Source organism: Lissotriton helveticus, chromosome 8 (assembly GCF_964261635.1).
Source record: "Lissotriton helveticus chromosome 8, aLisHel1.1, whole genome shotgun sequence".
NCBI lineage: Eukaryota > Metazoa > Chordata > Amphibia > Caudata > Salamandridae > Lissotriton > Lissotriton helveticus.
Window position 1 is genome coordinate 60,006,047 of NC_136069.1, and position 25,921 is coordinate 60,031,967.

At 44.4% G+C, this 25,921-nt stretch overlaps 1 protein-coding gene and 1 long non-coding RNA gene across 6 annotated transcripts in view; one reads left to right on the top strand and one right to left on the bottom strand.

Moving 5' to 3' along the window:
• Positions 1-23,825, top strand: part of LOC144772355 (uncharacterized) — a 250,308-nt gene extending 226,483 nt beyond the window's left edge. For all 5 annotated transcript variants that reach the window (XR_013599727.1, XR_013599726.1, XR_013599728.1 and 2 more), the window contains one exon: positions 23,546-23,825. This is a non-coding gene — a long non-coding RNA (uncharacterized LOC144772355). The remainder of the gene's footprint in view (positions 1-23,545) is intronic.
• LOC144772354 (sodium/potassium-transporting ATPase subunit alpha-1-like) overlaps positions 1-25,921 on the bottom strand; it is a 299,498-nt gene that overhangs the window by 121,136 nt on the left and 152,441 nt on the right. The window contains exons 9-10 of the mRNA XM_078656617.1: positions 16,947-17,145; positions 5,252-5,361 (exon numbers count right to left, since the gene is read on the bottom strand). Of these exons, the coding sequence (XP_078512743.1) occupies positions 5,252-5,361; positions 16,947-17,145 (309 nt within the window). The remainder of the gene's footprint in view (positions 1-5,251; positions 5,362-16,946; positions 17,146-25,921) is intronic.

Below are 25,921 nucleotides of genomic sequence, written 5' to 3' on the forward strand. Positions count from 1 at the left end.
GGTGTTTTAGACAAAACTGCGACCACCCCAGGAAACTATCTTTATCCTGGGGACAGCAGATCTCAGATTTCTATTTGGTTGATACCACCTGATTTTTTTTTTGAAAGACAGTTAAGTCCAGCACCATACAATACCTTATGAGCTAGGCAGAGTGCTTTGAAAGCCACTGTTTTTTCCTCAGAAAGCTTCTGTTAAAGCATTTTAAACTGACTTATGTTTTGGGAAGTTTCTTTAGGAGGCGAGCAGTGGGATTCTGCAACATCTCAAGCTTTTTGACTGCCGATTGTTGAATGCCCATGTACACGGCATTACAAGAGTCAATCCTAATAGGACAAGGGCTATAACTACTAATTTCTGGAGCTGAAAACGAATGGAAGGCAGCACCTTTCTCAGAGACCTAAGCAGTGGGAAGCAATAAATTGTTAATTTGTCCCCTAAAGGATAGATCGACATCAAAAATGACCCCAAGGTTTCTTACCTTGGTGACTGGTTCTGGGGTGAAGGACAGGCTTTGTGGCCACCATGAGTGACCCTAGAAGGTGGACTCCTTTCCAAAGATAAGAACCTCTGTTTTTTCTGAGTTTAGTTTTAAACAATTAATAGCCATCTAATTGACAATGGCATTCATACATTTATTAAATCTGCAATCTCATCCAAATTGGTTTGGTCCGGTACCACAATCTGGGTATCTGCATAAACTACTGTAGCAAAGCCGTACGAATGGATCAACTTTGCCAACGGTGCTACATAAATGTTAAATAGAGTAGGGATGAGCTAAGACCCCTGAGGACCCCAAAAGGGAGAGAATTGGATTAAATTAAATTCCCCAAGGGCCACAGTCTGCTCTCTATCTCTTAAGAAAGAGGTGATAAGGTCATGTGCTGATCCAGCTGTCCCAATTTCAGTCCGACTTTCTAACAGAACAGTATGACTGTGTCAAAAGCAATGCAGAAGTCCAAAAGGACCACAGCCGTTCTTCCAGCGTTGTCTTTAATGGCTCTGATCTCTTCCGAGACAGCATTCAGAGCTGTCTCTGTGCTAAAACCAGATCTGAAACGTATTGTGCATTATCCAGAAAATGGTACGCTTCCAGGTAACCAGATAGGCTAGCACTGAAATGTTTTTCGAGGAGCTTATCTGGGAATAGAAGTCAAGAGATTGGATGGAATTTTTTTTCCTTCTTAGGGTTCACCAAGGTTTTTTTTTAGCAAAGGTAGGATTGAGATCTTTTTTCCAGTTGGATGGGAAAATACCTGCTGTAATGAAGACATTCAGTAGAGTCGTCAAGACTGGTGCAAGACTGTCTGTAATGTCTTGTACAATCTTAAGCGGGCAGGAATCAGAAGGAGCTCCAAATTTTACTTGACCAATAAACTTAATCATTTAGTCAATGGTCAGTAGTGGAAACTCATGCAACTCAGATTTCCTAGAGCCCAAGGTTAAGGGCTCTTGATTTGGGGTTAATAAACAACAGGAGGAATCCAATGGCCTGTACACACTCTCGACTTTATTTATTTTTTAAAGTTATCCAGTCTATCACAATATCACAAAATTCCTGGCTAGGGTGGTGACTAGAAGAAAGTATGGACTTGAGAGAGATTAGACTATTTTCAAAAGTTCCTTTGAGGAGTTCGATTCGATTTTGTCAATGTGAAATTTGGACTTTTCATCCAGAATTATTTTTATACATTCATCAATAGCTTCCCGTGGAGTTTAACTTTATTACTGGTGCTTGTTTCAAGGCTTCCCTACTCAGCCACTCATGATAACTTGCTGCCGCTACATCAGGCTCACTGCCAAGATCGGGTTTAGTCAAATCAAGGTTCTCCGCCAGGGTCCTTTTGTCTATCTTATTCCATAAGTGAATGGTTTTACTCTGCACTAATGTTTTGGTGCCTTGAGATGGTGTCAGAATATTTAGGCTAAACTCAACTGCCACATGATCGCACCAGATCAAAGGCAGCACGGCATCACATCTAAGGTTGGGATCATTTGAAAAGATGCCATCTAAAATTTGTCTAGCTTATGTTTGGCAAACTTTACTCTGTGTTTCAGCTTAAAACAACGCAGAGATTCTTATAACAGGACTGCTTCTTCATCATTCGTGTCTTCCAAGAGAATACTGAAATCCCTTAAAATGGTGTAATTCGAATATTGAACACTAATGTCAATATTACATATATTATCTAAAAAAGTAGCCTTGGGCCCGGGGGGCCTATAGCTCAGACATCCTGAGTAGTATAGATACCTGTGATATTGCATCTGAAAAAGAAAGCTTCACAGTTTAAAATAGTAGAAGGTTAATCTGATAAATCCAGTGAGTTCGGAACGGTTAGAATGTCAAAAGTGCCTTCTGCAAAAGATGCCTCCAAGATAAAACACAATGCGAGTAAAAGAGTCACCAGATTAAAATGCCCCCAACAGATTTGTGCAACAATATGCTAGCGTTGTCATTATGAAATGGGGATGTACTGGTATGAATGCTAGGCCCAAGGGATATCTTCTATAGTTCCCCACTATGCCATCACTAGTCTCAATCTTGGGTAATTGTGACTGTATTTCGAAAGATCCCTGAGTTTGCATCCATTGTGCATTCAATTGATCTTGCAATGGTCTCACGCGCAGATGGCAATTTGAAATTAATGGAATGCGAGAAGACTTCATTCCCAACATTGATCTGAAAACAGAAGTGAACTATTTTCTTGCTAGGGAAGCTGTTGCTATTATTCAGCAGAGAATCTCTCAGCATTGGTTTTGGCTTGCTCCATCCGGTATGATGAAGAGAGTCTTTGGCAGGAGTATTTTTATGGCTACCTGCAGAAGCTTCTGCCTCATCATCTCCAGCATCGAAAGCTGCAGATATATCATCTTCATCATTATCATCATCTTGACTCAAGCTGCCTTCTTGGTGATTGTCATTTTCAGCGCCTGGATCATCGCAGTCACTACCAATTGTCAGCACCCTTAGAGAGGGCTTCATAGGAATTCTGCTATTGTTATTGCACTGTTGGTGAAAAAGGATGCAGAATTCAAGACTGTGTGTTGACACTGGATCACAGTGCTATGACACTGGGGTTTCTGGTGACAATTTCTGATAAATATCTTGCACCATGTCCTCCAAGGAAGAGAGAAAATCAAGTGGCATCTGGACCAGAGGCATCGAAGGCAAATGTCCCTGATCACACTGAAACCAGTGTCATCTTATTGAGGGTATATCAGTTTGACGTCTATGCTTAATTCGATTGGGCCTTTCCTCCTCATCTGCATCTTTAATATCCACATATAAAGTATGTATGTTGGCATATTTTGTGGCTCCTTGCTTCTCTGACTGAACCTACTCATTATTAAAGAAAAATTGATTTACTCCATATCCTGTTCATCATGCTTGACATCACTCTCCTGCCTCGAGTATGCCTACAGTACGATTTCCCTCCTACGGTGGCACTGATGAAACCATCAGGGATTCTAGGGGCAGAACAGATGACAAAGGAGAAGCTTCAGGAGCTGATAACACCAAAAAAACAACAGTTGGAACTGAGAGATCTCGAGGTGGGCGTATAACATCTGTCATTGACTGTACGCTTGTTGATGAAGTGCTTGTGGATGGATGGGCCATCGATGGCTGTAAATCTGCCATTGTGAAGGTATCGCTCATGATTGAGTGCTTTGTCAAAGAGTATGAAGGCACCATGGACCACAACATTGTCGCCATTGATGGATGGGTCCTCAAGGAAGGAGCAGTGGCTATCAACTGTGGTGGTTTCTTCAGCAGTGTTGACTTTAATGGGTGTCCCCTCGCTGATGGCGTGGAATGTTGTCTTGCCTTCGTCCTCCATGATTTCAGCAATTAAAATGGCTATGTCATCGCCATCCTCGTCTTAATTTTCAACAATTTTGCACCTGACCGAATTGGTACCACCCTTCTTCAGTAGTCATTCTGACCCTGGAGACAAAGGCCTATGGTTTTTGGAGTATGTTTCTTAGGGAGCTCATTCTCATGTTGCCTGACACCAGCTGCCAACAACTTCCTGGCCCATACCATGAGTAAATGAGGGTAATTAGGCAAGCTATAAAAAAATTTCCTTTGACTTTTCTGTAGCTGGTTCAGATGTTCTTTCCTGAATTGCAAAGCTGGAAACTTCAGCCTTCTTTTCAAGGTTTGTCAAACCAACCTTCGTTCCATGCCCTTAAATGTCTTAGTGGAGAAAATATTTCAATTGTTACATTTTTTAGGGTTGTTGCCATGGTGCAAGCAGTGAAGGCACTTGATATTCAAATTATCTAGGTAAATGTATCTTCTTCCACAAGCATTACAAGCCTTAAACATAGATTTCTTCTCAGAAGCCTCTGCCAACGTAAAAGTGCAGGCTTGTGATTTTTATGAGAAGAGAAAGTAAAACTGGAATTCTAGGTTGAAAATACATTAGAAATGCTCAAACAGAAGGTCTTGACTTTCATATCATGACACACTGACTGGACAAGATCTAAGCAACCAACAGAATAACTTGCGTCCCCTTAGCATAGAAGGATAGGCGTTCCCTTCCACTGAAGCGATCTGAGCAGCTACCAATACCAAGTCCTATACAAGTGTACTTTTTGGCATTAAAAGTGAGGCTAAGGGTGACAGAAATGTAGTGGTAGATTGGACAGCTCGCTTTGGCTGCTCTCCAGGAGGCTACGGGAACAGCCACCGTTCTCATCTGAGGTGAGTCATTAGGAGCTGGCTCTGGGCTAGCATCATCAGGAATAATGTAAGCGTCCTATTCACCCTCTTTAATGGAAGAGGGTTTACATGATTAATCAATTGGCTGATCACGAGCATCATATGCTCTTTCTCCTCTCCTGATCAGAATCCACCTTTTGCTAGTGTGGGAGCTGCAGAGGACACATAAAGAAAGGAACTGACATCAGCAAGGAGGAGCGGGGCTTATAGACTGCTCACCCCACCACCGCCAGGGGGACACCGTGGAGGCACAGGGCGCCACCTATCAGTTCACAGGAGCACTGCCGTAAAATATGCCAGATCCAGTCTGGCACCTGGGGATATTCTAAAGGTGATTAATCTGCCATTAGAATTATCCTTTACTAATCATTTTTTACAAAGAGAAAAAACACATGTTTGCCAAACATCTCAAGAGACCCAACACTGCAAGCTATTAACTTATTTTGGCCATCCTTTCTGTCAGAATGGTCCTGATTCGTCCATTGTGGAAGCATTGAGAAGTCCAATGCCATCTAGCCCTCTACTCACCTTAAGGATGGGAAGGGTGTCCTGGCTCGCCTGGAAGACTGCACGGTTGCAAAGACCAGCTACACGGGCCAGGGCCACCCAAGTTGCAGAGGTCTTATCGAAGGAAGCGCCTAGAGGAGAAACATTGCTATAGTGAGATTTTACCAAAATGAAAATTGTACATTACAATAGATTAGATCAAGAAAGTCACTTTATTTTTTAGTTGCAAACTTTTTAATATTTCGAATAAAAGAAAAGACGATGCATCATATTCTCTATAATGCCAATAAACAACAATGTTTGACACACAATAGGAAAAATAGAACACAGCCAGCAAAAGCTGTCTAGTTATCTGTGGAGAAACTTATCACAAAGCCTCTCTAATACCCTTAGCAAGAACATCACCGCTTACTATCAATGTAAGAGGTTACCTCTTTTAACGCAAATACAACATGAACATGAGCAGTGCTCGCTCAGAAGCCACTGGACATAAAGGGAGTAGCGGGAACTGGAAACAACAAGCACTGGCAAAGCCAATCAGACTTGCTGGCCAAATTTGCTTTGCTAGTGCTTGTAACGTGCCTGCTGAAACTCGCTGACATTAATTTTGTCAATGCTTAATTTATGTGCAATCAAAGGCATTAGCTCGAAGGGGTCTTTTTGAAATGACATTTTCTATTTTTTTTCATTGGGTTACCATTCCAAGGTTGCTTCAAGTTGCATCTAGACAATACATGCACCCTGAAAACATTACTTCGCACTACATCACACTTCCAGCATTAAGGAAATCCTTGTGTTACTACTCACACTTGTGTACCAACCCAATGGGAGCTCTTAATAACATCTACAAGTTCCCACAAGGAACAAGAGTCCGAAGTCTGGTGGAGTTGGGCTAGGGGGGCGCAAGAGGAGCCTCTATGCATGAAGTGCATATTAATATGATGGAACCTAAGGTATGTGCTGAAAGAGAGTTTCAGGGACACTTTAATACTAAAAATCCCTCCAAATACCCCTGGGAGTATGGGTGGCCAACATCAGCCCTCCCCCCACCCACACACACACAAGCGCCCCAATCCAATTTACATAAATGTGGCATTGAGGGGGGTGCCTTTTTTTTTTTAACAAATTTTATTGGGCTTTTCGTTTTGCTCTGGTTGACATAGAACATGGCAGGGCATCATACTAAAATCAAAAAGACACTAACAAAAAAAAAATTTGTGAAGTACATAAAGCAACACAACTTTAAAAAACACTAGTAAGCCTGCTCATGTGGTATAAGTCATATGAGTGGAGGCAGAGTGGTGTCAGAGTCCAGGAGCACTGGTCGCCAGTTCATGTGCCGCGTGTGAGGGTATCCCAACAAGAGCTAGGGCCGTTTGATGGGTTCTTTGAGGCAGGATCACGTCTAGCAATCACATCATAGAGCTTATAAATCTGTCTAAAGGGGTCTAGAGTCATCGTTAGGGTTATCGTTGAATGAAACAATCACTTTGTTCCATATGGAAGCAATTGGGCGCCTTCAGAGTCTGTGCGCCTCCTCACATCTTGGGGCTAAGGATTCTACTTCCCCCGGCGAATCATCGTCTAGTGCCACTGGGTTACCCCAGGCAGAGATGGTGCCTTCCACCTCATTGTAATTGAGAGCCTAGCCAAAAGAAGGGCTACATATAGGAATAGTCTTCTTGCCTTAATAGATTTGGGGTGTTTATAAAGTACCAAATTGCAGCATTCTAAGCAGTTTAATTTGCAATTGCCAGTGATTTACAAGAGTATTATGCAGACCTCAGTAAAGAAAGTCTGTGCCTTTGGGCAATCCCAAAACATGTGTGTTATGTCCGCATTCGAAGTGTGGCAGCATGAGCAGTCTAAAGTAGCAGTAGAGTACATTTTGCTGAACCGTGTCAGGGTCAGGTAAGCTTGATGCAGAACATTGTGTTGGATGCTTTGGAATCTTGCATTGCAGAAGGCTCTGTGTGGATGCAACAGCATTCTGTCCCATTCTTTTTGAGTTAAAGAGTGGCCAGTATCTCTTTCCCACTTATGGCAGAGTGTAGCTATTGGGGCCATGGAATGATCTAGATTGGCTCTAACCAACCAAAAGATGAATCTCCGGCCAGACCCAATAGTGAACAGTGCTTGAAGCAGTGGTTGCGTGGAACTTGCAGTGTCAGTAATAACACAGAGGCAGGCACCCCAGCTCTACAACAAGTCCTCTGTGTTATGAACTGTCCCATTGGGATACCAGTTTGCTCCATCAGTGTGTCAAAGGTAATTACAATGTCAACATGGAACAAATCATCTGTGCAGCACATCGCAGAGTTCTTCCATACGCATGCAGTGCAGATCCCAGGGGTTCACCGGAAACTGTGTGTACTTTTCAGGAGAATCTCCGGAGCATATGGTGTGGCATTGGGAGAAACCTCTATAGCTGTAAAATAGTTATTGTGGGCAACAAGCACCAATATGTTTGAGGCTTCTGGCAGGGCTGATTTAGGGATGAGAAGTTCACTGATAATAGTTTGGGCGCCCAGCCCACTTTGGGCAAGATGTGGGCATCCGGCAAGCTAGCAAATCACTGGAGCTGTGTCACCAAGTAATAATGCTCAAAGACCAGGACCCCAAAGACTCCCTGTTCCTTGAGAAGTCGCACTTTGGTCAAGGCAACTCTACGCCGCCCTTTGTTACAGATCAAGTACTCCAGCATTGTGTTCAATGTATGAAATAGGCTGCTGGTCTCAAATAGTACCCAAATAATAAATAAGCATGGGTAACATTATCATTTTAGCAAGGGCAACTCTGGCCTGTACTGTGAGAAAGAGGGATCGCCAGAATATGATTTGGGCTCAAAGGGAGGACACCACCGCATTAAATTCCCGTTCAGTAAATCTTTACTGGAATGATGTATTAATGCCTAGGAATTGGAAGGTAGAGGGCTCCCACATTATCTGGTGAGAATTCACTACTTTGTCATGCATAGTCCAGGCAGAGCTCAGTGGGATCAGATGTGATTTTGCCCAGCTAACCCGCATGCCTGAAGCGTTTTTTTAGGGCACTTATGATATGTGCCACCACATCCACCCGACTATCTTTGATCTATGAAATAGGTCATCTGCTTAGGAGGGACAGAGGGCAAGTCAGCACTGATTGAAATGCCCCAGTCTCTTCCCGACAATCAGAGGCAGAGAGCCAAACGCTCAATCACCCGTGCAAATAGCAATGGGGAAAGGGCATCCCTGGGATGTGCCTACTTTTATGGTGAATGAGTCGGAAATAAGTCGGCCAATTCTGATCCTGGTCAGTGGCTCCGAGTAGAGTAGTCTCATCAGTCTCAGCATCCTGCAGCCCAATCCCACCCTGCGTAGCACAGCAAACATATATTCCCAGTCAAGCATGTTGAAGGCCTTTTCTAAATCTGGGACTAAGGAAGCAGAGTGGGGCAGTGCTGAGGCTCCTTCACTACCAACCTTTACAACCAGCATATGTTGAGAGACATCAATCTGCAAGGTAAAACGCCATACTGGTCAGGTGGACCCCATCAGGCAAGGCCCACGCTAGTCTCATTGCTAAAATCTTGCTTAGAAGCTTGTAATCACTGTCTAACATGGCCAGGGTTCTGTAAGATGTGACCTCCAGTGAGTCACACCCCGGGTTAGGGAGGGAAACAGTGGGCATGGCCAAGATCCTCTCTCTATGTGACTCGGCTGGTGAGGCACACTAGAGGTGATTTATACTTCAGGGTCCCACGGCGGGTGTTGCACCCAAGGTGGACAGTCTTCAAGCGAATCTAAGGGGTACCACTCCCAGTCGCAGGCTCATTTTGTTGTTATTTGTCCCAGTCCCAGGCATCCATGTGTTCTGTGAAGAAATATAAGCATTGATTTGCTATGACCTTCAGCTTCGCAGGTGTTTAGCCTCTGCTACACCTCTTTTCCCCTCCCTACACTCTGTGCACACTCTACCTTACTTTGGTATAGTATATACAGAGCCAGCTTCCTATAGCAGGGAACACTAAGGAGTACTCAAGAGCAATGCCCCTCAGTTTATTTTTGCCAATCAAAAACAAAGCCCGTCAGTGCTGCAATGGTGTAGTCCAGAAAGATCAAAACGCGTGTATTTTCAAAGGTTGTATGGTTCATTTGTCTTGCTGCTTGCAGTACTACATCTTTGTCCCAGAAGTTTAATAGTCTAGCTATTAGTGGCTTGCGGAAAGTTCCAGGTGGCGGGCGTCAGGCGTGCACCTGATGACCTCATTACAGAAGAGACAGGAAATACCTGTAGGCCCTTCATGAGTGGAGAGCCAACTTTCGATAAATGTGATAGGATCTGTTCCCTCTGCTTCCTCCAGTAGGCCAACAATGCAAACTTTGTTATGTTAAGATCATTCACTCTACTCTATAGAAAGAGGACCTTGTCTGAGAGGTTATTGATCTGTTTAGCGAGGTCAGCTGTCAGCGATAGAGGTCCTGTATGGCTGTTCAGTGTTTTAGACACTGTCCAACAGCTTGGAGTGGTCATCACTCAGGATTCTCAGATCAACAGACACTGCATCGACCTTGCCCTCCACGGCCAGCCTGTTTTCTGCAATCGCATGTAGGATCATGTCCTGTTTTTCTGCTGAGGATCTACTCTCACTGGGCTGCAGGATGTCCCCTTGAGATGGACTGCCATTATGACAGGGACTGCAGGTCTGTAACAGATTTCATGGTTTGATGTATCCCCATCTGTGAGAGCAGCAGTGTTCCCGACTCATTGTAGAGCATCTCTTTGTTGTTCTTGTAGTTTTAGAGTGCTGGATGAAGCGTGGTCAGACTATGCCAGCGATGTTCAGGGTACGCCAATATGGTCCAAAGGATAGAGACCTGTCTTACCACCAATCCAGAAATGCAGGTGGGTCCGACAAGGGAGGCACAAGCTGTCTCCTCCCACACAAGGTTGCTGTGAATATGGGGCTGTAGTTGTAAATTTGAGTTGTTCTAATGGGGGTCAGAGGACTGGGGTGAAATAACAACAGGGCATCGGTCACCCACTCCTGCGACTCCAACCAGGGTGCCCTGCTGTGCGAGATTAAGTAGTCCTAGTACGGGGTAAGTCCAGGGGGTATTGGAGCAATTGATGTAGCATGGTAACATGTATGACAAGACTACCTCTGAGTCATCGCGCACCCTGTGCCGTAAGACAAAAAGGGCGACCTAGGAAGGCTCACATTGCCTCACCACCGCCCTGGAGCGACGAGGAGGCACAAGCAGTCCCCAGTGAATGTAGCGCCCAGTGTTCAGTCCGAACCACATCACGCCACCACCAACGTGGTCTCTAAATATGTGCCAACATTTTGGAAGAGGAAAGTGGGAGACTTGAACAAAAAATTAAGGAGAATGTTTTTCACCTATTACCTTTTAGTGAAGCAGAGGCAATTTCAGGCGGGAGGTAGGTAAAATAAAGCCATCATCATCAATATCAATATGTATTGTAAAGTTAATTAAAAACATAACAATAATTTATTGCAATAAAGCATAAAACCCTATAAATAGAATTAGTTGCCAAGAGAAGATTAAAAATGTTAAAACCATGAAGCTGATAGTGGTTAAAGCAGCCGGCTTCATTATCAGCAATAAGGAAAGCTTTAAACAGGAGATTAAGAGCATCATCTCAAATTTGTTCCTTTTTTGAGTTTCTCTTTATCAGATCCTTGTGGCGAGAAGGATGGTATGGTTATTTGATTAGCCAGTCTAGTTGTTCTGTCCCTCCGAATGGCTCGTGCAGACAGAAATAATAAGCTCAACTCTAAGGAAATGTGACTCGCCTCTCTAGTTTATTTCTTGATTGCACGAAAAAAGAGCAAGGCGGGCTCAACTTAAGACCTAGAAAAATAATATCAGAGAGGAGAGACACTAGTGTCCATCCATGGAGCCCAGAGACCCTAACAACAGTGGGAGCAGTAATTTCTTATTCCGAACTGCAGGCGCAGAGACTCAGGAGCCACAGAGAGGAAGGCACTGAGCCCTCAGATGCCACAACCTCATGGTTGGGTCGAGGCCTGAGGCAAGGGTGGGGAAGATGGATGTAGGGCTTTGACAGAACTAGCAGCAAGTGTTGGGGTGAAGAAACTGCAACACAATATTTCTGTTAGTGCTCTGGATAAACATTTGGGGCCTCAGAGAATTACTTTTAACGATGCTGTGGTGGCACAGACCTCTCAATCATATCTAAGTGGCGCTTCATGACCTTGTGATATGATATGATGTGAGGCAGCGCAGCGCAAGTCGCTGCCTTGCCTCACACTGCGATGGGGAGGCATGTCATGGGCGTTACGTGGCTATTCCCACATACAGTGGCTGTTCCCATGTAACAGCCATGGTATGTGACAGATTTCCAAAATTACAACATGCTTTAAACCTGGGAATGCGTCAAAAGACTATGCGTCCCTAGGGGTGGCATAACGGTTGTTTTTGTGAAGAAGGGTGTCCCTTCCTGATCAAAAACAACCTCATTTCAATGCAGGCACCCTTGTGCCATGGTGCAAGGCTACCTACGTTGGCATGATGAAGCCATTTGAGCTGGACTGGAATGTGCCGTATTTCATAGATCTCTCCTCTGGTCAGGATGGCTTGAGTGGCTGGACTTCGCCTCCCTCACAAGCCGGTCAGGCAAGGTCTTCAAAACTTTCGGCGCAAGGGTAAAGGGCAAGAATTAGGTAGGGATTCAGGCTTTCACGAGCAATCAAGGGTGGTAATAGCCTTGTCTTATCTGGTGCTCACATTGGACATGGTTTTGTTTTAGGGGCATATATGTTTCCTTTCCTTGTTCTCCCCTTCATTCTTTTTTCTTGTGGGCTTCTCTAAATCAGGGATGCTGCGCTGCCCTACGTCATAAGAAAAGGAATGTGCCCTAGCTCATAGATACAGCTCATTCATGCCCTTTCCTTTTGACGTAGGGCAGCGGTGCAGGAAGGCTTGCGGCACAGCCCTATGCCAAACATAAGTAAATCAGACCCTTAGTGTCTGAGTTAACCTCATCGCTGCGGCGCAAATCCCGCAGCAGTGCTGAGACTCCAATTGCGGGCGTGGTCATGACGGCTCCCGGCCGTCATCAGCACTCGTCCACCGTCACTCATGACGGCCGGAAGCCGTCATGAGCATGGAAGAGGTTAAAGCTCTGCAAGTACTTGTTTCCGGTTGTTGCATCTAGTCCAGTCATCCCTGATTTAGAGAAGCCCACTCAAGCCATTTAGACCAACAGGAGAGATCTAAGCGACTTACTGCAGTCCTGGTAAAGTAAAGTTCTATGCGATCTAACAGTATAAAGATTTTCTTTGTTGCAATAAAATAATCGAGGAAAAAGCAAGATACCATGACTAAATAGCTCCTTAGATTCCATCCTTGTCTGTACTCAAGTGGTTAAATGGGAGGGCCCAATACCAATCAGTGCCTTAGAACACCATCCGCTTTTAGAACCTTGCGTGAACCTGGCAGAGTTTCACAAAGTGCAATCTATCCTCTCCCAAGCCATGAGTCTTGCATAATTAATGACCATGAACAGCTGCCAAGTACTAAAATATTCATAATGTACAGCAACTCTGAGGAACCATTTGTCAACGCAAGTGAAGAAGAACTGTAACTGATAGGTTTGAACCTCAGTACACCTTCTACAAATTACCCAGTACTTCCTTCTCCTCCTGTGTGGTGGTTAAACATTCCTCACATCTCTGTCGTCTCTGTGCTCTACTCTCCGTCCTCTAGACCTTTTTAGATTGCTTCCATCCACTTCTGATCCATTTCAACCTCAGTACCCCTGCCACAAATCACCCAGGACTTCCTTCTCCTACTGTGTGATGCTTGTATGTTTATTACCATCTCTGTAGTTTCTGCTCTACCCTTCCACCCCAGACCTTTTCTTAGATTGCTTCCATATTTTTTTTTGCAGAGTTTTATATAGCGCGAACATGACCCGAATCGGGTATCTGAACGCTTTACATAGCACCAGTTACGTTACATGAGGACACACATTCATTTTTGTTAGGCACGGGGAGATTACGTGATTTCCCCAGAATCACAGGATGTTTAGCAGCATTACCGAGACTCAAACCCAGTTCCGCAGGTCCGAAGTCGAGCGCCCTAACCCTTAGGGCAACTCCGCTTCTGTACCAGCTCAATCCTTCTGCCATAAATTTCTTATTACACCTTTTAGTAACAACTCCACCACTTTTTGCACTGCAAATATGGCCTCGGCCATTCAGTGATGTATGTCCCTTTGTTCACTTGCAATCATGAAGAAACAGCTCTAAGGGGAAGGGAGAACTTTGAACGACGCAGACCAGTGGTGAAGCGGTAGTAAAGAGAGAGCATCATTATGTCCCCACCTAGTTCAGGACTGTAGATGTGGAACCAGACCTCACCTGCTCTACCCAGAGGGAGCGGCAGTGTCTGCTCCTGCCACCTCCTTTCCCTATTGGGTGCTGCAGTGTCCACCCAGGACCAGATTAGGTCCCCAGAGAGCCACTCCTTCTTGGAGCCCCCAGCCCTCCTCATCTCCAGCGATCTCAAGGCAGACGAAACCTACTGGATCTCTGGCTCCAGCCTGTGATCAATCCACATCGGATAAGGGCACCCTCTGCAGGGTATCCAACACCTTGACAGAAGAGACTATTGTTCGGTCTATAACTAGGGTTCATAGTATTTTGCAGGGAATTAGCTAGACTATTGCACCAGAGCGGGATCCCACAGCTGAAGGAGCTCGGAAAGAAAAGTTCTGATCGTTGGCCATATTCACCTCTTATTCCACATCCATCCTCTCACTCGCCTCACGTAAGTCATCTTTCCCTACATCTTGCCCTGCTCTTCCAGTGCCTCGCCTCTGATTTGCTCCCTAGCATGCTGATGTGTTCCATTACACCTACACCTGAGGTATGCTGTCTTTCTTCTTATTCCCACTACACCAAGCCATCCTTTTTTGTCTCATGCCTACCTTCATTTTCAGAGGTTGCTGTAAAATGTAAAATCCATATTTGTAAAGCGCAAACTACTCACCCTTACGGGTCTCAAGGCTCTGGGGGCCGTTGTGGAAATTAAGTGATCTATTGCCCAGAGTCACATGGTGCTGAGCTGAGCTATCACTGAAGCCAGGGATCGAACCGGGAGTCGTAAGCTCCGAAGTCAGCTGCCCTGGCCGCTGCACCACACCTCTCCATTGTAGGTTGTGCAAGGGCCAAGAGAGGCTTCAATCAATCAAGGATTTATAAAATGCGGCAAATCACCTGTGAGGGTCTCAGGCTTGGCCTGACTACATCAAGCACATGCCGACACACGCAGTCTAATGACTGAGTGCGGTCATCAGAGCCACAGGTCTGCTGTTGCCACCCAACCCAGGCATATATATTGTGTGGTTCTTGCGCGCTATTGCCCTCCCTTGCTGAGCCCTGCTCTAAACACACATTAGTGACCAGGTCTGAAGGGCCAGCAAATAGTCCTGGCTGCTTCCGGGTGGTGGGGCAGCCGTGTCTCCTTTTCCAGGTTCTTAGTTGGGTACGGACCCAGGGGGCTGCATTGGTGGCACAGTCGGCACAGTCGCCCGACTCTAAAATTGGACACTCTGTGTGATTGTAAGACTGCACGAGGGTACAGTAGCAGGGAACAAGATGGTGGTTGCCCGACTGTAGAATAACTGTGCCTGGGATTTGGACAAAATATCAGAAACACAAACATCGTGGGACAGAATATTGTGTCAAAAATATAGAGGACAAGAATAACATGTAAGTCATTTTCTATGGGAAGAAATGTTTACTATACATAAATCCACATATGTGTGCCTTGATGATATATATATATATATATATATATATATATATATATATATCTTCAATGTACATAGATATGGATTTAAGAATTGTAAAGTTATACTTACCTATGTGCACTTAACTACTCGATATTCTTGCCCTTGATATTTTTGAAATGATAATCTGTCCACGCGATATTTGTGTTTCTGATATTCTGTCACTGAGCCCTGTGCGCAGATGGTCATTAAGTGAGAGTGAAGATCAGATGCCGACCAGTAAGACGGATGCCTGAATCTAACCTTCATAAGCAGTGCAATACTGGGTCCACAGGCCACTGCTGCTCTCCCTTGTACATGAGGGGCATCAAAGAGCGGACCAGCTCTTGGAAACAACCTTGGTGGAGCCTACAGCCCCAAGTTGATGTAGTTGGCATGTGAGAGCTGGCTCTCATATGTCCTGGAGAAAAACCCCTGTGTGAAGGTGCGCCTTCTCGCTCCATTCTCGCTGCACGTACTGTTTGACAACTGGCTGACATGAGAGGTTGAACTACATGTGACTGCACCGGGCAATTCTGCCCCTTTGGGAACACCACAAGTTGCAGGGGCTCACTAGCACGTACCCGTTGCCGCAATGCTGTATATGCACCATGTGGGAGGAGCGACCGGCAACCCTCCACCCTCGTTCAGTGAATTGGCAGATCCAGCGACAGCAGCTCCCCGCTGGCTTGATTGGCTGGACAGCTTGACCAATTAACTCAGAGCTACAAAGGAACATGACGGGATTATGAAACACTGCCTGCTGCGCCACTATACAAATAAATTAGATAAAGGGGTTCTACTGAGCCATGCAAGGGGACGTATTCATCCAATGGATTGTATTTCTGAGAACAAGGACTGCAACACCCTTTATGCCCTATACTGTATAATGAACGCTCCCTGCTAAAACATGGTGCCTCTGGTGCCTTGAAGGAAGCTATTAACAATGCTGGGATATTGCCTGGCATGCCACCAAGAATGAACTTCATAACAGGAGGAAGTAAGGGGCCTTCTGGTATGGCAAGACATAGAAATGGAGGAAATGGTTGCAGATTGATGCAGGGGCCGTGTACAGTAGTACAAGCTTTTATTGATGATGTTATTGGATCTTCTTACTGGCTCATCTCCGTATGCTTCCTTGTTTACCATGGGTTACACTTACTTCCTTATTGGATCATTTTCTCCATCTGCCTCCTTGTTTACTATAGTTGACAGTTACTCTCCTGACTGGATCATCTTCTCCATCTGCTTCCTTGTTTACTATGAGTCAAGCTTACGCCTCTTACTAGATCACCTTCTCCGTCTGCTTCTATGTTTACCATGGGCAACACTTACTCATCTTACTGGAACATCTTCTCCATCTGCTTCCTGTTTTCCATGGGTCACACTTACTACTCTTGCAGTGTCATCTTCCCAATCTGCTTACTTGTTTACCATGAGTCATGCTTTCTCTTCTTACTGGCGCATCATCTCCATCTGCTTTCTTGTTTATCATGGGCCACACTTACTCCACATACTTGATCATCTTCTTCATCTGTCTCCTTGTTTACCATGGGTCACACTTACTCCTCATGGTGGATCATCTTCTCCATCGGCCTCCTTGTTTACCATGGGTCACACTTACTCTTCTTACTGAAACATCTTCTCCATCTTCTTCCTTGTTTATCATGGGCCACACTTACTCTTCTTACTAGATCCTCTTCCCCATCTGCTTCCTGGTTCACCAAGGGTCAAAGTTTCCCTGGTTGTGCCCCTGCCTACCAGTCTCTCTCACCTGCATGTGGCTGTTAACTGGTCAGCAGGTGTTAGCATTGGAGACAAAGATGTGACTGATGACCATCATTCAGGCAGAAAAAGCATTTATTAATAAAATAGTCGCATACATATGGATGTGCACAAGAGGTCGCCTTACCGCTCTGGTTCTCAGTGGTATCTGCTTCATGGATCTGATTGTCAAACCACATGTGGGCCACAGTCATTCGGTTCTGGGTGAGGGTTCCGGTTTTGTCGGAGCAGATGGTAGAGGTAGATCCGAGGGTCTCGACGGCTTCCAGGTTCTTCACCAGGCAGTTCTTTCGGGCCATTCGCTTGGCAGTGAGGGTCAAGCACACCTACGGCACAAGGAGGCAAGGGGGTTCAATGTGCTGGACCTTTGTTTTCTATCCACCTATGTTACATGTGTCTTTGTTTTTTTAGACACATTTACATTTCTTCTTCAAATTAATGACACACAGAGAAATTAAAAATCAACATTATTACATCACAGTCACAATCTGCAAGACAACTTCATATACTGTGGTAGCTGCAGAAGATAACGACATTCATAATCCTACTTAATAAAACTTACATTCATCCTGCATATTACACAATCACACGTCAACTTTTTAGCAGCTCATCTCTGATTTTACAATGAAACCTATATAGTACTGGGTTGCATCACAAAATCTTCAATCGCAGAGGGTAGTGGAACAAAGTGCCTACTGGATATAGGCATGTTGCTAGATAAAACATTGGGAGGTGTAGGCTTGATTCCCGGACCACTGCCTGCTCCACTCAAGGTCGCCCAAGAGGATTACCGAAGGGGAATCAGTTATCACCTCCAATGAGGTGTCTGTAGCTGATCAACGGTTTGCAATTGGAGTCGCAAACCAGTGGTATATACCATTGTGCCTCACACGCTCCTTTTGCGTCCCCTCCTGATTGCCACTTGGAATGGTTCACAAAAATCATTTTGTGAGTTGGAAAGACTTTTACAACTTGCACAATAGATTTAGTAAATAGCCAAAAGCCATTGTGCAGTTGCAAACCCTGAGGTTTTGCAAATTAAAGGGTTTGTGATTGCAAAATGGCTTCGCAAATCTGACCTATGGATTCCACAACATTTGAACCACTTTTAAAGCTAAACTTTGCAGAACTCCCAACTAAAGAAGTTCCCTCTTTCCTTTACCCTATGTTCACTTTCAGCCAGGGTTTTCTTGCTATCTCCGAACACGTTACTTCATTTTTCTATTTTGTGTTTTTACCACTTCTTTTTGTGAGGTTCCATTGCTTTACTGAACAAGCTCTCCATGTGACCCTGATCATGTGTACACTTGAATGATCAAGACATTTGTTGCATTTCTTTGATGTGTCACTGTGCAATGACAGTGGTCCACGGTTATATTGGGTGCAGGCACCGATGGGGAGACACAAATACCAAGCACTCAACACCCTTCTATTAGTACCGTCACGTGACCTGTGACACAGGTCCTGGATGGATTTGTGAGTGATCACTAAAAGAGAGGTCTGACCTCTTCAGATGACTTCAGAGAAATGGCATTGTTTCCAAAAACAAATGAGAGGACAAGCAGCCTAACACATGAAAATAAAACAGAACACCACTGTAAGTCTCACCCAGTTTCAAAGTCAAATTAGCATAGCTTTGGTGGATGCTGGATAAATGATGCCAGCTGCAAAGGGATGCTGACACTCTTGTCCATGGTTTAACCGGTCTGGTGGTTAGGGATGTGAATACTGGTTAAGGACTGGTCTCAGATGTCTATCAGCATACAAGGCACGATGATGCCTAGAGAATTCAGGTTCTGAACCCCTTATTGACACCTGTGATAGATTATGGTCATTGCCCTTCAGTCCAGTTGCTCACTGAAGAAGGAGCAATGCTGAACTCATGTGGCTTTGGCTGCAAAGCTTGATTTCCGAAGACTAGATTTCAGGGTTCTAGATCTTGTTGAAAGTTTCTTCCACTGGGCCATATCTCAGTCCCATAGGCTGTGAGTGAGGATGCACCTCTTATGCTGACGCACAGGATAGTGTGTCAGCAGTGATGATGCTGCTTGTGTGGTTGCCAAAGGACCATTTCAAGACCACCAATGAGTCACTGCCAACTCACTCGAGGAATGCTTTGGAGCATGAACATTATGGTCAAGGCGTCCTAAAGATTGCATCAGGTTGCACATGGATATTCCGGCCGTTGCTTCAGAGTGCCAAAGATGTTTCTGGCACGCAGCAGCGTGGTATTAGAAGTCTACCTAACTGATCAGTTTGTGATTCACTCGACAGGTGGTGACTGCAATGCACGTCTGAGTGAAGCTGACAGAATGGTGTTGACCATTTCAGTCATGCGTATGATCTGACTTTCTATAGAGATGTTGGCAGGACCAGCTGGCTGTCGGACACCCCAGGTGGTGAAGTTTTAGAAGACATTTTAGAGCTGTAACTTCTCTGGCAAGTGTGACTTTTTAAACTTCATAACTCTCTAGCCAGTTGTTGGCTTGTCCACAGATCTGCAATGGTCATTCCATGCTGTGTTGGGTCTTCCTGGGGTTGTGTGTATTCACGGAGTGGTCGTTTTCTCAGTAATAGAACGGACTGTGCATCCTGGTGGGCAGAAAAGCTGATGGGGTAGTACAGGTGCTGGATCTCCTCACTTGAATAGTTCACAACTTCTTCTTGTCTTGAACGCAATGGCTTGTAAGACAGCCGGTCACAAGTGTCACATTAGCTCCTCGGGGAGGCCAGGTGTCAAGACTTAGGTGCATGTGGAGTGGTCCCTCAACAGGCCTTTGCTAAATGGTGATCAAGAATGCTGAGCAGATGCATCAGGGCATGGGACAGCCTAATCGATTGTTCTCCATCTCCAGGCCAAAGCTCCTGGGAAAACAGCAAGACTTTGGTCATGGATCCTGTCTAGAATATACTGAGTTGGCCGTTCCTTAGCTGTTCTTGTCCATCACTGCAGGCTTACGTCTTACGTGCCCAAAATATGTCTTTGACCCTGATCAAGAGAAGGATCTGATTTTAATCTGCTTTGAAGGTATGTTTTTTCAGGTTAGGATGGGTCTTGCAGCAGAAACGCCTATAGAAGCATAGGAGCACTTGTAGGCTGTGTAGACTGTGGGGTCTTTGTTTCTCTCGTTTTATGGTGGTTGTGAGAGACTTTACCTGTGAGAAAAAGCTTCAAGATGGAGCAAGTCTGATCTGTGATTGCAGTGAGCTTCTTCTTCCTATGCTAAAAAATGCAGCATGGTGGCAGATTTGGGTCTTCTTCTGCCTTAATACCCAATCTTTTTTATGTGTTTGCCACTTGCAGTTTCCTAGTGCCAGGGAGTTACACCAACTTCGGGTTGAGGCCAACATGGCCTCTGAGTAGTAAGCAGTCTGGGTGCTCAGGCATGGATGACCTGACACAGGTTGTGGATGGGTGTCTGACAGCATGAGAGGTGGTTTACTGTACAGATGTGCTCAAGAACATAAGAGACAGCAAGCTGTCCTGGGCCCTGCAGAACGCTCACTTTGTACACTCTTTCCGCCTTGTTCGCTGCACCTGACCACAGCACTAAGCTATGCATCTCCCTAGGAGAAAAACAGGCTGCCCAGCCACTGGCGAGCTCCTAATGTATCCTGTCACAGTTCTAGTAGCAAACCTCCACCACCAGAGCCGGAGGAGAAGCAACAAGAAAACAGGCCAAGAATCAGTTGTTTTCAGGTTTTGTGCATATGCACATTGCTCACCTAACACGCTTGCAGACTTCTGAAAATAGGACTGGCTTGGGGTAGGGGTGGGGAATGGATCCCTGAACATGGGAATGTGCAGGGTCCTGGGTAGCTGTGGTGAGTGAGTTAAAGATGAGAGTGGTGGTATTAGTAGGTGGTGGAGGGGCAGGACTGGTTGTTTTTCTGTGCCATACTGTGATGTGTTTGACAAACACTGCTCACCTGAAAAGCTGATGTGAGAGGAGGGACGAGCATTGCTCTTCAGTGATTACAGAACCTGTTGATTGCTTCTGTCTCAAGATGGCTCACTATGGTAGAAAGGATGCTCTTGCTGTTATTGATGGAGATGGACCCTCTTGTGATGGTATTTCCTGTCCAGTAACTTGTAATGGGATCTGTGGTACTGTGTCTTTTTTCCTAGTCTCTAGCTACCAACATTTCTGCCTCCACCTTAATCTCATGAAGGTTTGAGAATTGAATAACCAAAAGCCGGAGAAGTGTGCAATCGTCTCTTTTGTGGCCTAAAAGGCGTAACAAAGGGGATCTTCATAGGCTAAGCCTGGGGCAATAACTATATCACAATAAGTGCCAGAAGTCTTCTGTTGCACCGATTACCTAGTTTGATACCAGGTGACCATCATTAACAATCTTCTGTAAAATGTAACTTTTTATTAGAAATATCTATGGCAAATTTCTTAGGTCTCACAATGAAGCCTCTTGTAATAGCTGAACAAGGGAAATAGCTTAACAAGGCAGAAGCACTAGCCACTTTCGCGACTGTGGACGATAAACAACATGCATTCCATTCCAGGAAAATGAGTTGGACATTCCATTCCTTTCCATTAAAATGAGTAGTTTGTTTGCTTCCTTGTCAAGTGATGATGTTGATGTGGTGTGGAGGAGTGTCTTTGCACAGAAGAAGACAAGTCTGATCCAGTTTTCCAGTCTGCTGCAGTTTTGAAGTTCCTCCCATCCACAAAACAGAGGAAAGTAGCAATTTCATCTATTGGTGACACTCTTGACGGTGACAAGGATGGAGAGGTCAGGCAGTCTGCCTTGCCTGTATTTGTCGAAAGCTGTGCTCGTTGTGGTAGGAAGTAGGAGATCTCTCTGGTACGTGGTCATATCTAGGGGTGTGCAACATCAAGTGCATTTACTTGTTAGGGTCTTTGATCTCCTGAGGGGGGAAGGCATAGACCAACAACTTCTCACAACTTTATTACATTTGCAGACCATTCAGGAGGCACTGTCCTTGAATATGGTACAGCCTTCAGTGGTGAAAGTGAGTTTGCCTTTATAGGACCAAACTGAGGGCGAGGATTCAGGGAGTGGAAGGGGACTTTGTTTATCTTTGCTGAATGAATTTCCAAGTATTAGGGAGCTGAAGAAGGGCAGTGCCTTGATTTCAAGGGTGCTTTCAACAGCGATGGGGTCCTTATGTCATGAGCCTTGACGTGTAAAGATCTTGGCAATGTCAAATGTTTCAGGATGAACCAAGACAATATAAATCATGGCAACATTTTTAAGTTGATAAAGAGCAATTAGATCCACTGCCAAAGCAGGGCATTGTGAAGGTTTATAAAAGGCTCAGTCTTTTAAATTAAGTTCCTTGAAGCCACTGTCTGTCCAGATCCATTTTCACACTGCCCTTCCTGTTCTCTGTTAAACTTTTCAGGTAAAAATGGATTCTGTTCCCTATTTTCACTCTTGATGTATTACTCTCTAGCCCTGAGTGCAGGGTTACATTCACATATGTTCTTGATCTCTGGCCCTGATTGCAGGGTCATACGCATATGTAAGTGATTGTTCTCTGGATCCCATGAAGACCATCCACTCGGTGTCCCCGTCAGACCCTTACCCCACTACGCCTTCAACAAAGGACTCACCCGCATCAGCAAAGCCCTTAATCTCATCCTCAACAACTCCATTATCGCTGCCACATTTGGAGGCCTAGAGGTCAACACTCTCATGAATGAACCATCAGGAAACCCTGCAAAGCTTGCAAACTACAGAATGATCTCCCTACTACCATACCCAGCCCATCACTTAAGCCCTGATCACCAGCGGACAGGACTACGGAAATGCCCTCCTTGCGGGGTTCACTAAGCAACTCATGAAGAGACTGCAGATCCTCTAGAACACCGCTGCTAGACTCGTCCACAACCTCCCACTCCAGTCTCACATCACTTCAAACCTGATGAAGCTCCACTGGCTCCCAATACACAAGTGCGCACAGTTCAAACTCCTCACCCACACATACAAAGCACTATACAACCCAGGCTGAGCCTACCTGGAACCACATGCACCTGTCTCTCACTACCACAGGTCCCACACATTCACAAACGCAGATCAGGAGGCTGACCCTTCTCATACATCGCTACTAACGCTTGGAATGACCTCCCACGTCACTTTAGGACCTCCCTCTCCTCAGTTAATCTATTCCGCAGGAAGCTGAAGACTTGGCTCTTGGAGTAAGTCACCCCCACCCCGGGGCTAGCCCCACACACCTGTGAAGCATCAGGATACCCTCATGGGTGATAAGGTCAACAGTGCAGGGTTACCCTCATATGTTTGTGATTGCTATAACCAGAGACTAGTGCTCGTATGAATCACGTAGGTCAGCAAGTTGGACAGTAGTGACAGTGTCAGTATAGTTTACATGAAAAACGAACCCCAGAAAAATAAATATATAATTATAAAATCTGATCCAAGTGTCCTTTTGATAAATGATAAAAAAGAGAAACTTTTCTACAAATAGATAATCAGTAAAAAAAAAAATGTATAAAAATGAAATGAACTCGAAAATGTGATTAAAATGACAAAATAAAAGTATACTGAAATGTATAAATTAGGACAAAAATAAATCCAGCTCTTTGATTTGATATTTTATCTATGCATCTCACTTTTTGATACTAAGTTCCATTAATGTGACCTAGACCTAGGGTTTTAAGGCAATTAAGTGAACGTTGTAAGATAACATAGTATGTAATGTGACATTGATTTTTTTATGTTTTTTAGTGATTGTTTATTTTGTCCTGTTGCAAATGACGGACTCCTGAAGAAGGCAATAGCCGAAACGCGCGTTGAGTTTTCATCCACCGCTTTGCTAACTTCATCAGCCCACAACTACAACTTTGTCATTTGGGTTTTCTCCTTTCCTCCTCTGTTATATAATTTTGTGTTGTAAAACTATATGTTCTTTATTGATTTATTCACTGAATTGTAATTTTAACTGGAAAACTTTATCCCAAAAAAATGAAGAAAAAAAGATAAATAAATTCAAAACAGCAATTTGATATATAAATCATGTTTGGTCTCGTTTAATCATGTTCATATGTCACTACGAATGTCAAGTTAGTTGAATCCCCTAGGTTTTGGCATTTGGTCCATTGTTTTTCACTACTGTCCTCTTTCAAAATAATTGTTGTTAGTCCCTACCGGTAGTGAATATATCGTTAGTAGGGGTCCCCCTTTTTTTTTTTCAAAAAGTGTCAGTATAGTGTCCACTTCTGTAAGCTCAAACTGCACCCCCTACACCATCATTAGCAGACAAACCCACCTGTGTACGGCGGGCGTATTTTGGAGGTAATGACTATTACAATCTGCAGCAATGGAATACACAACCTGCACAAACCCTCCACAAAGGTGGTCAGTCAAAACAAAAATAGGTGCATCATCAGACAACACTTCTGCTGCAAGAAACTGTTGCCTAAACTGAGCACTCCAATACACATAAGTCAAAAAATATAGCAAAAATATGTCTTTATTTATTACAAAATATACCGCATAAATATGAGTATCAAAAAGTACATGATCATACATATAATAATGCCATCACACAACTTGATCAGTCTAATAGATACAATACATTATGATATCCACATAGATGGAAAGAAATCAGACATATATGATACACAGAGAAGTACAGTCTGTGTTTTTGCATTACCAGTCCGATCAGACAGCATAGCCGACATGTTTCGTCTTGCTAGACTTCCTCAGGGCTCAGGGTATACTACATAACTATCCCATATAGAGACTAAAATTGAAAATACCATATCCAACATTACCAGTCTGATCAGACAGCACAGCCAACACATGTTTCGTCTTGCTAGACTTTCTCAGGGCTCATTGTATACTACATAAGTATCCCATAAAGAGACTAAAATTGAAAATACTATATCCAACATTACCAGTCCGATCAGACAGCACAGCCAACACATGTTTCGTCTTGCTAGACTTCCTCAGGGCTCATGGTATACTACATAAGTATCCCATAAAGAGACTAAAATTGAAAATACCATATCCAACGTTTACAGTAATAAAAATTATTAGTAATGCTGTCAGACAAGTTAATGTCGTTGTCCATGTAAGTTTCCATCAAAATAACTGCAATTCCTTTTGTTATAGCGTCACAAAGTCTTTAGCATGTCCTAAACATCACCGGTGTCAGAATCTACATGCAGACGCCACCAGTGCAACATCTTCAGGTAGTGCCTGCAGCATGCACATATTACTTTACTTCCAAATCATATTTTCATACCTAGAGAGACTGTTAGTGGTGTGCAAACCTGCAAAGTTTGGTTTATCAAACTATGTAACGGTGTCTGTACATTTTTTAACTTGAATTGTGCAGTTTACCACATTTCAGTGAAAATTGACTTCCATTAAGTTATACTCCATATATCCCTATTTTACACTCACTAAATGGCTGTGCGCATAGCCTAGTTTGAGAAAACTGTTTGTGTTTTTCTCCTGTAATGCCATCGCTCGAAGAAAAGCTCCACAAAAAGTGAAGCTTGAGAGAAATATTCTGCATCCGTTTTTTAGCTTGACTGGATTTGATAGGAGTGAAATTAATCTTGCAAATGAGAAAACAGGGGAACTTCACAAAGGGTGGAAAAAAAAAACTTTGAAACTTCAACAGCGAAAAATAATTACCCTGCTGAAGTTAGATGTACAGCATGTTTGGAATTGTGCCAATGCTTATTTTACTGGAGGGTAACTAACACTGCCTGCTTTATCTTGCTGACAGTCTGTTAGGGCCCGGTGCATAAAACCAGGGGCGGCTCTAGGCTCATGGCGGCCCTGGGCAGGGAGCGTAGGTAGGGGCCCCGGAAGAGGGGGTCCGGGCGGGGCGGAGCCCCCCGGAGCTCAGGAGGGTAGTCAGGGTGTTAGGAAGTGGAACAGAGCCGGAGGCTGCCAAATCCCTGCCAGTGGCCGCCACGCAAATATGTATCCATCCTCAGATGATTATTATATTAAGAATATATATTGGCGTGGAGGCCCATGGGGTTTGGTGGGCCTGTGCAGGTGCACAGCTTGCACATGCCTAAGGCCGACCCTGATAAAAAATTCTGTGTGCACTAAAGCAGTGTGCTGCGGTGCAAACACCTC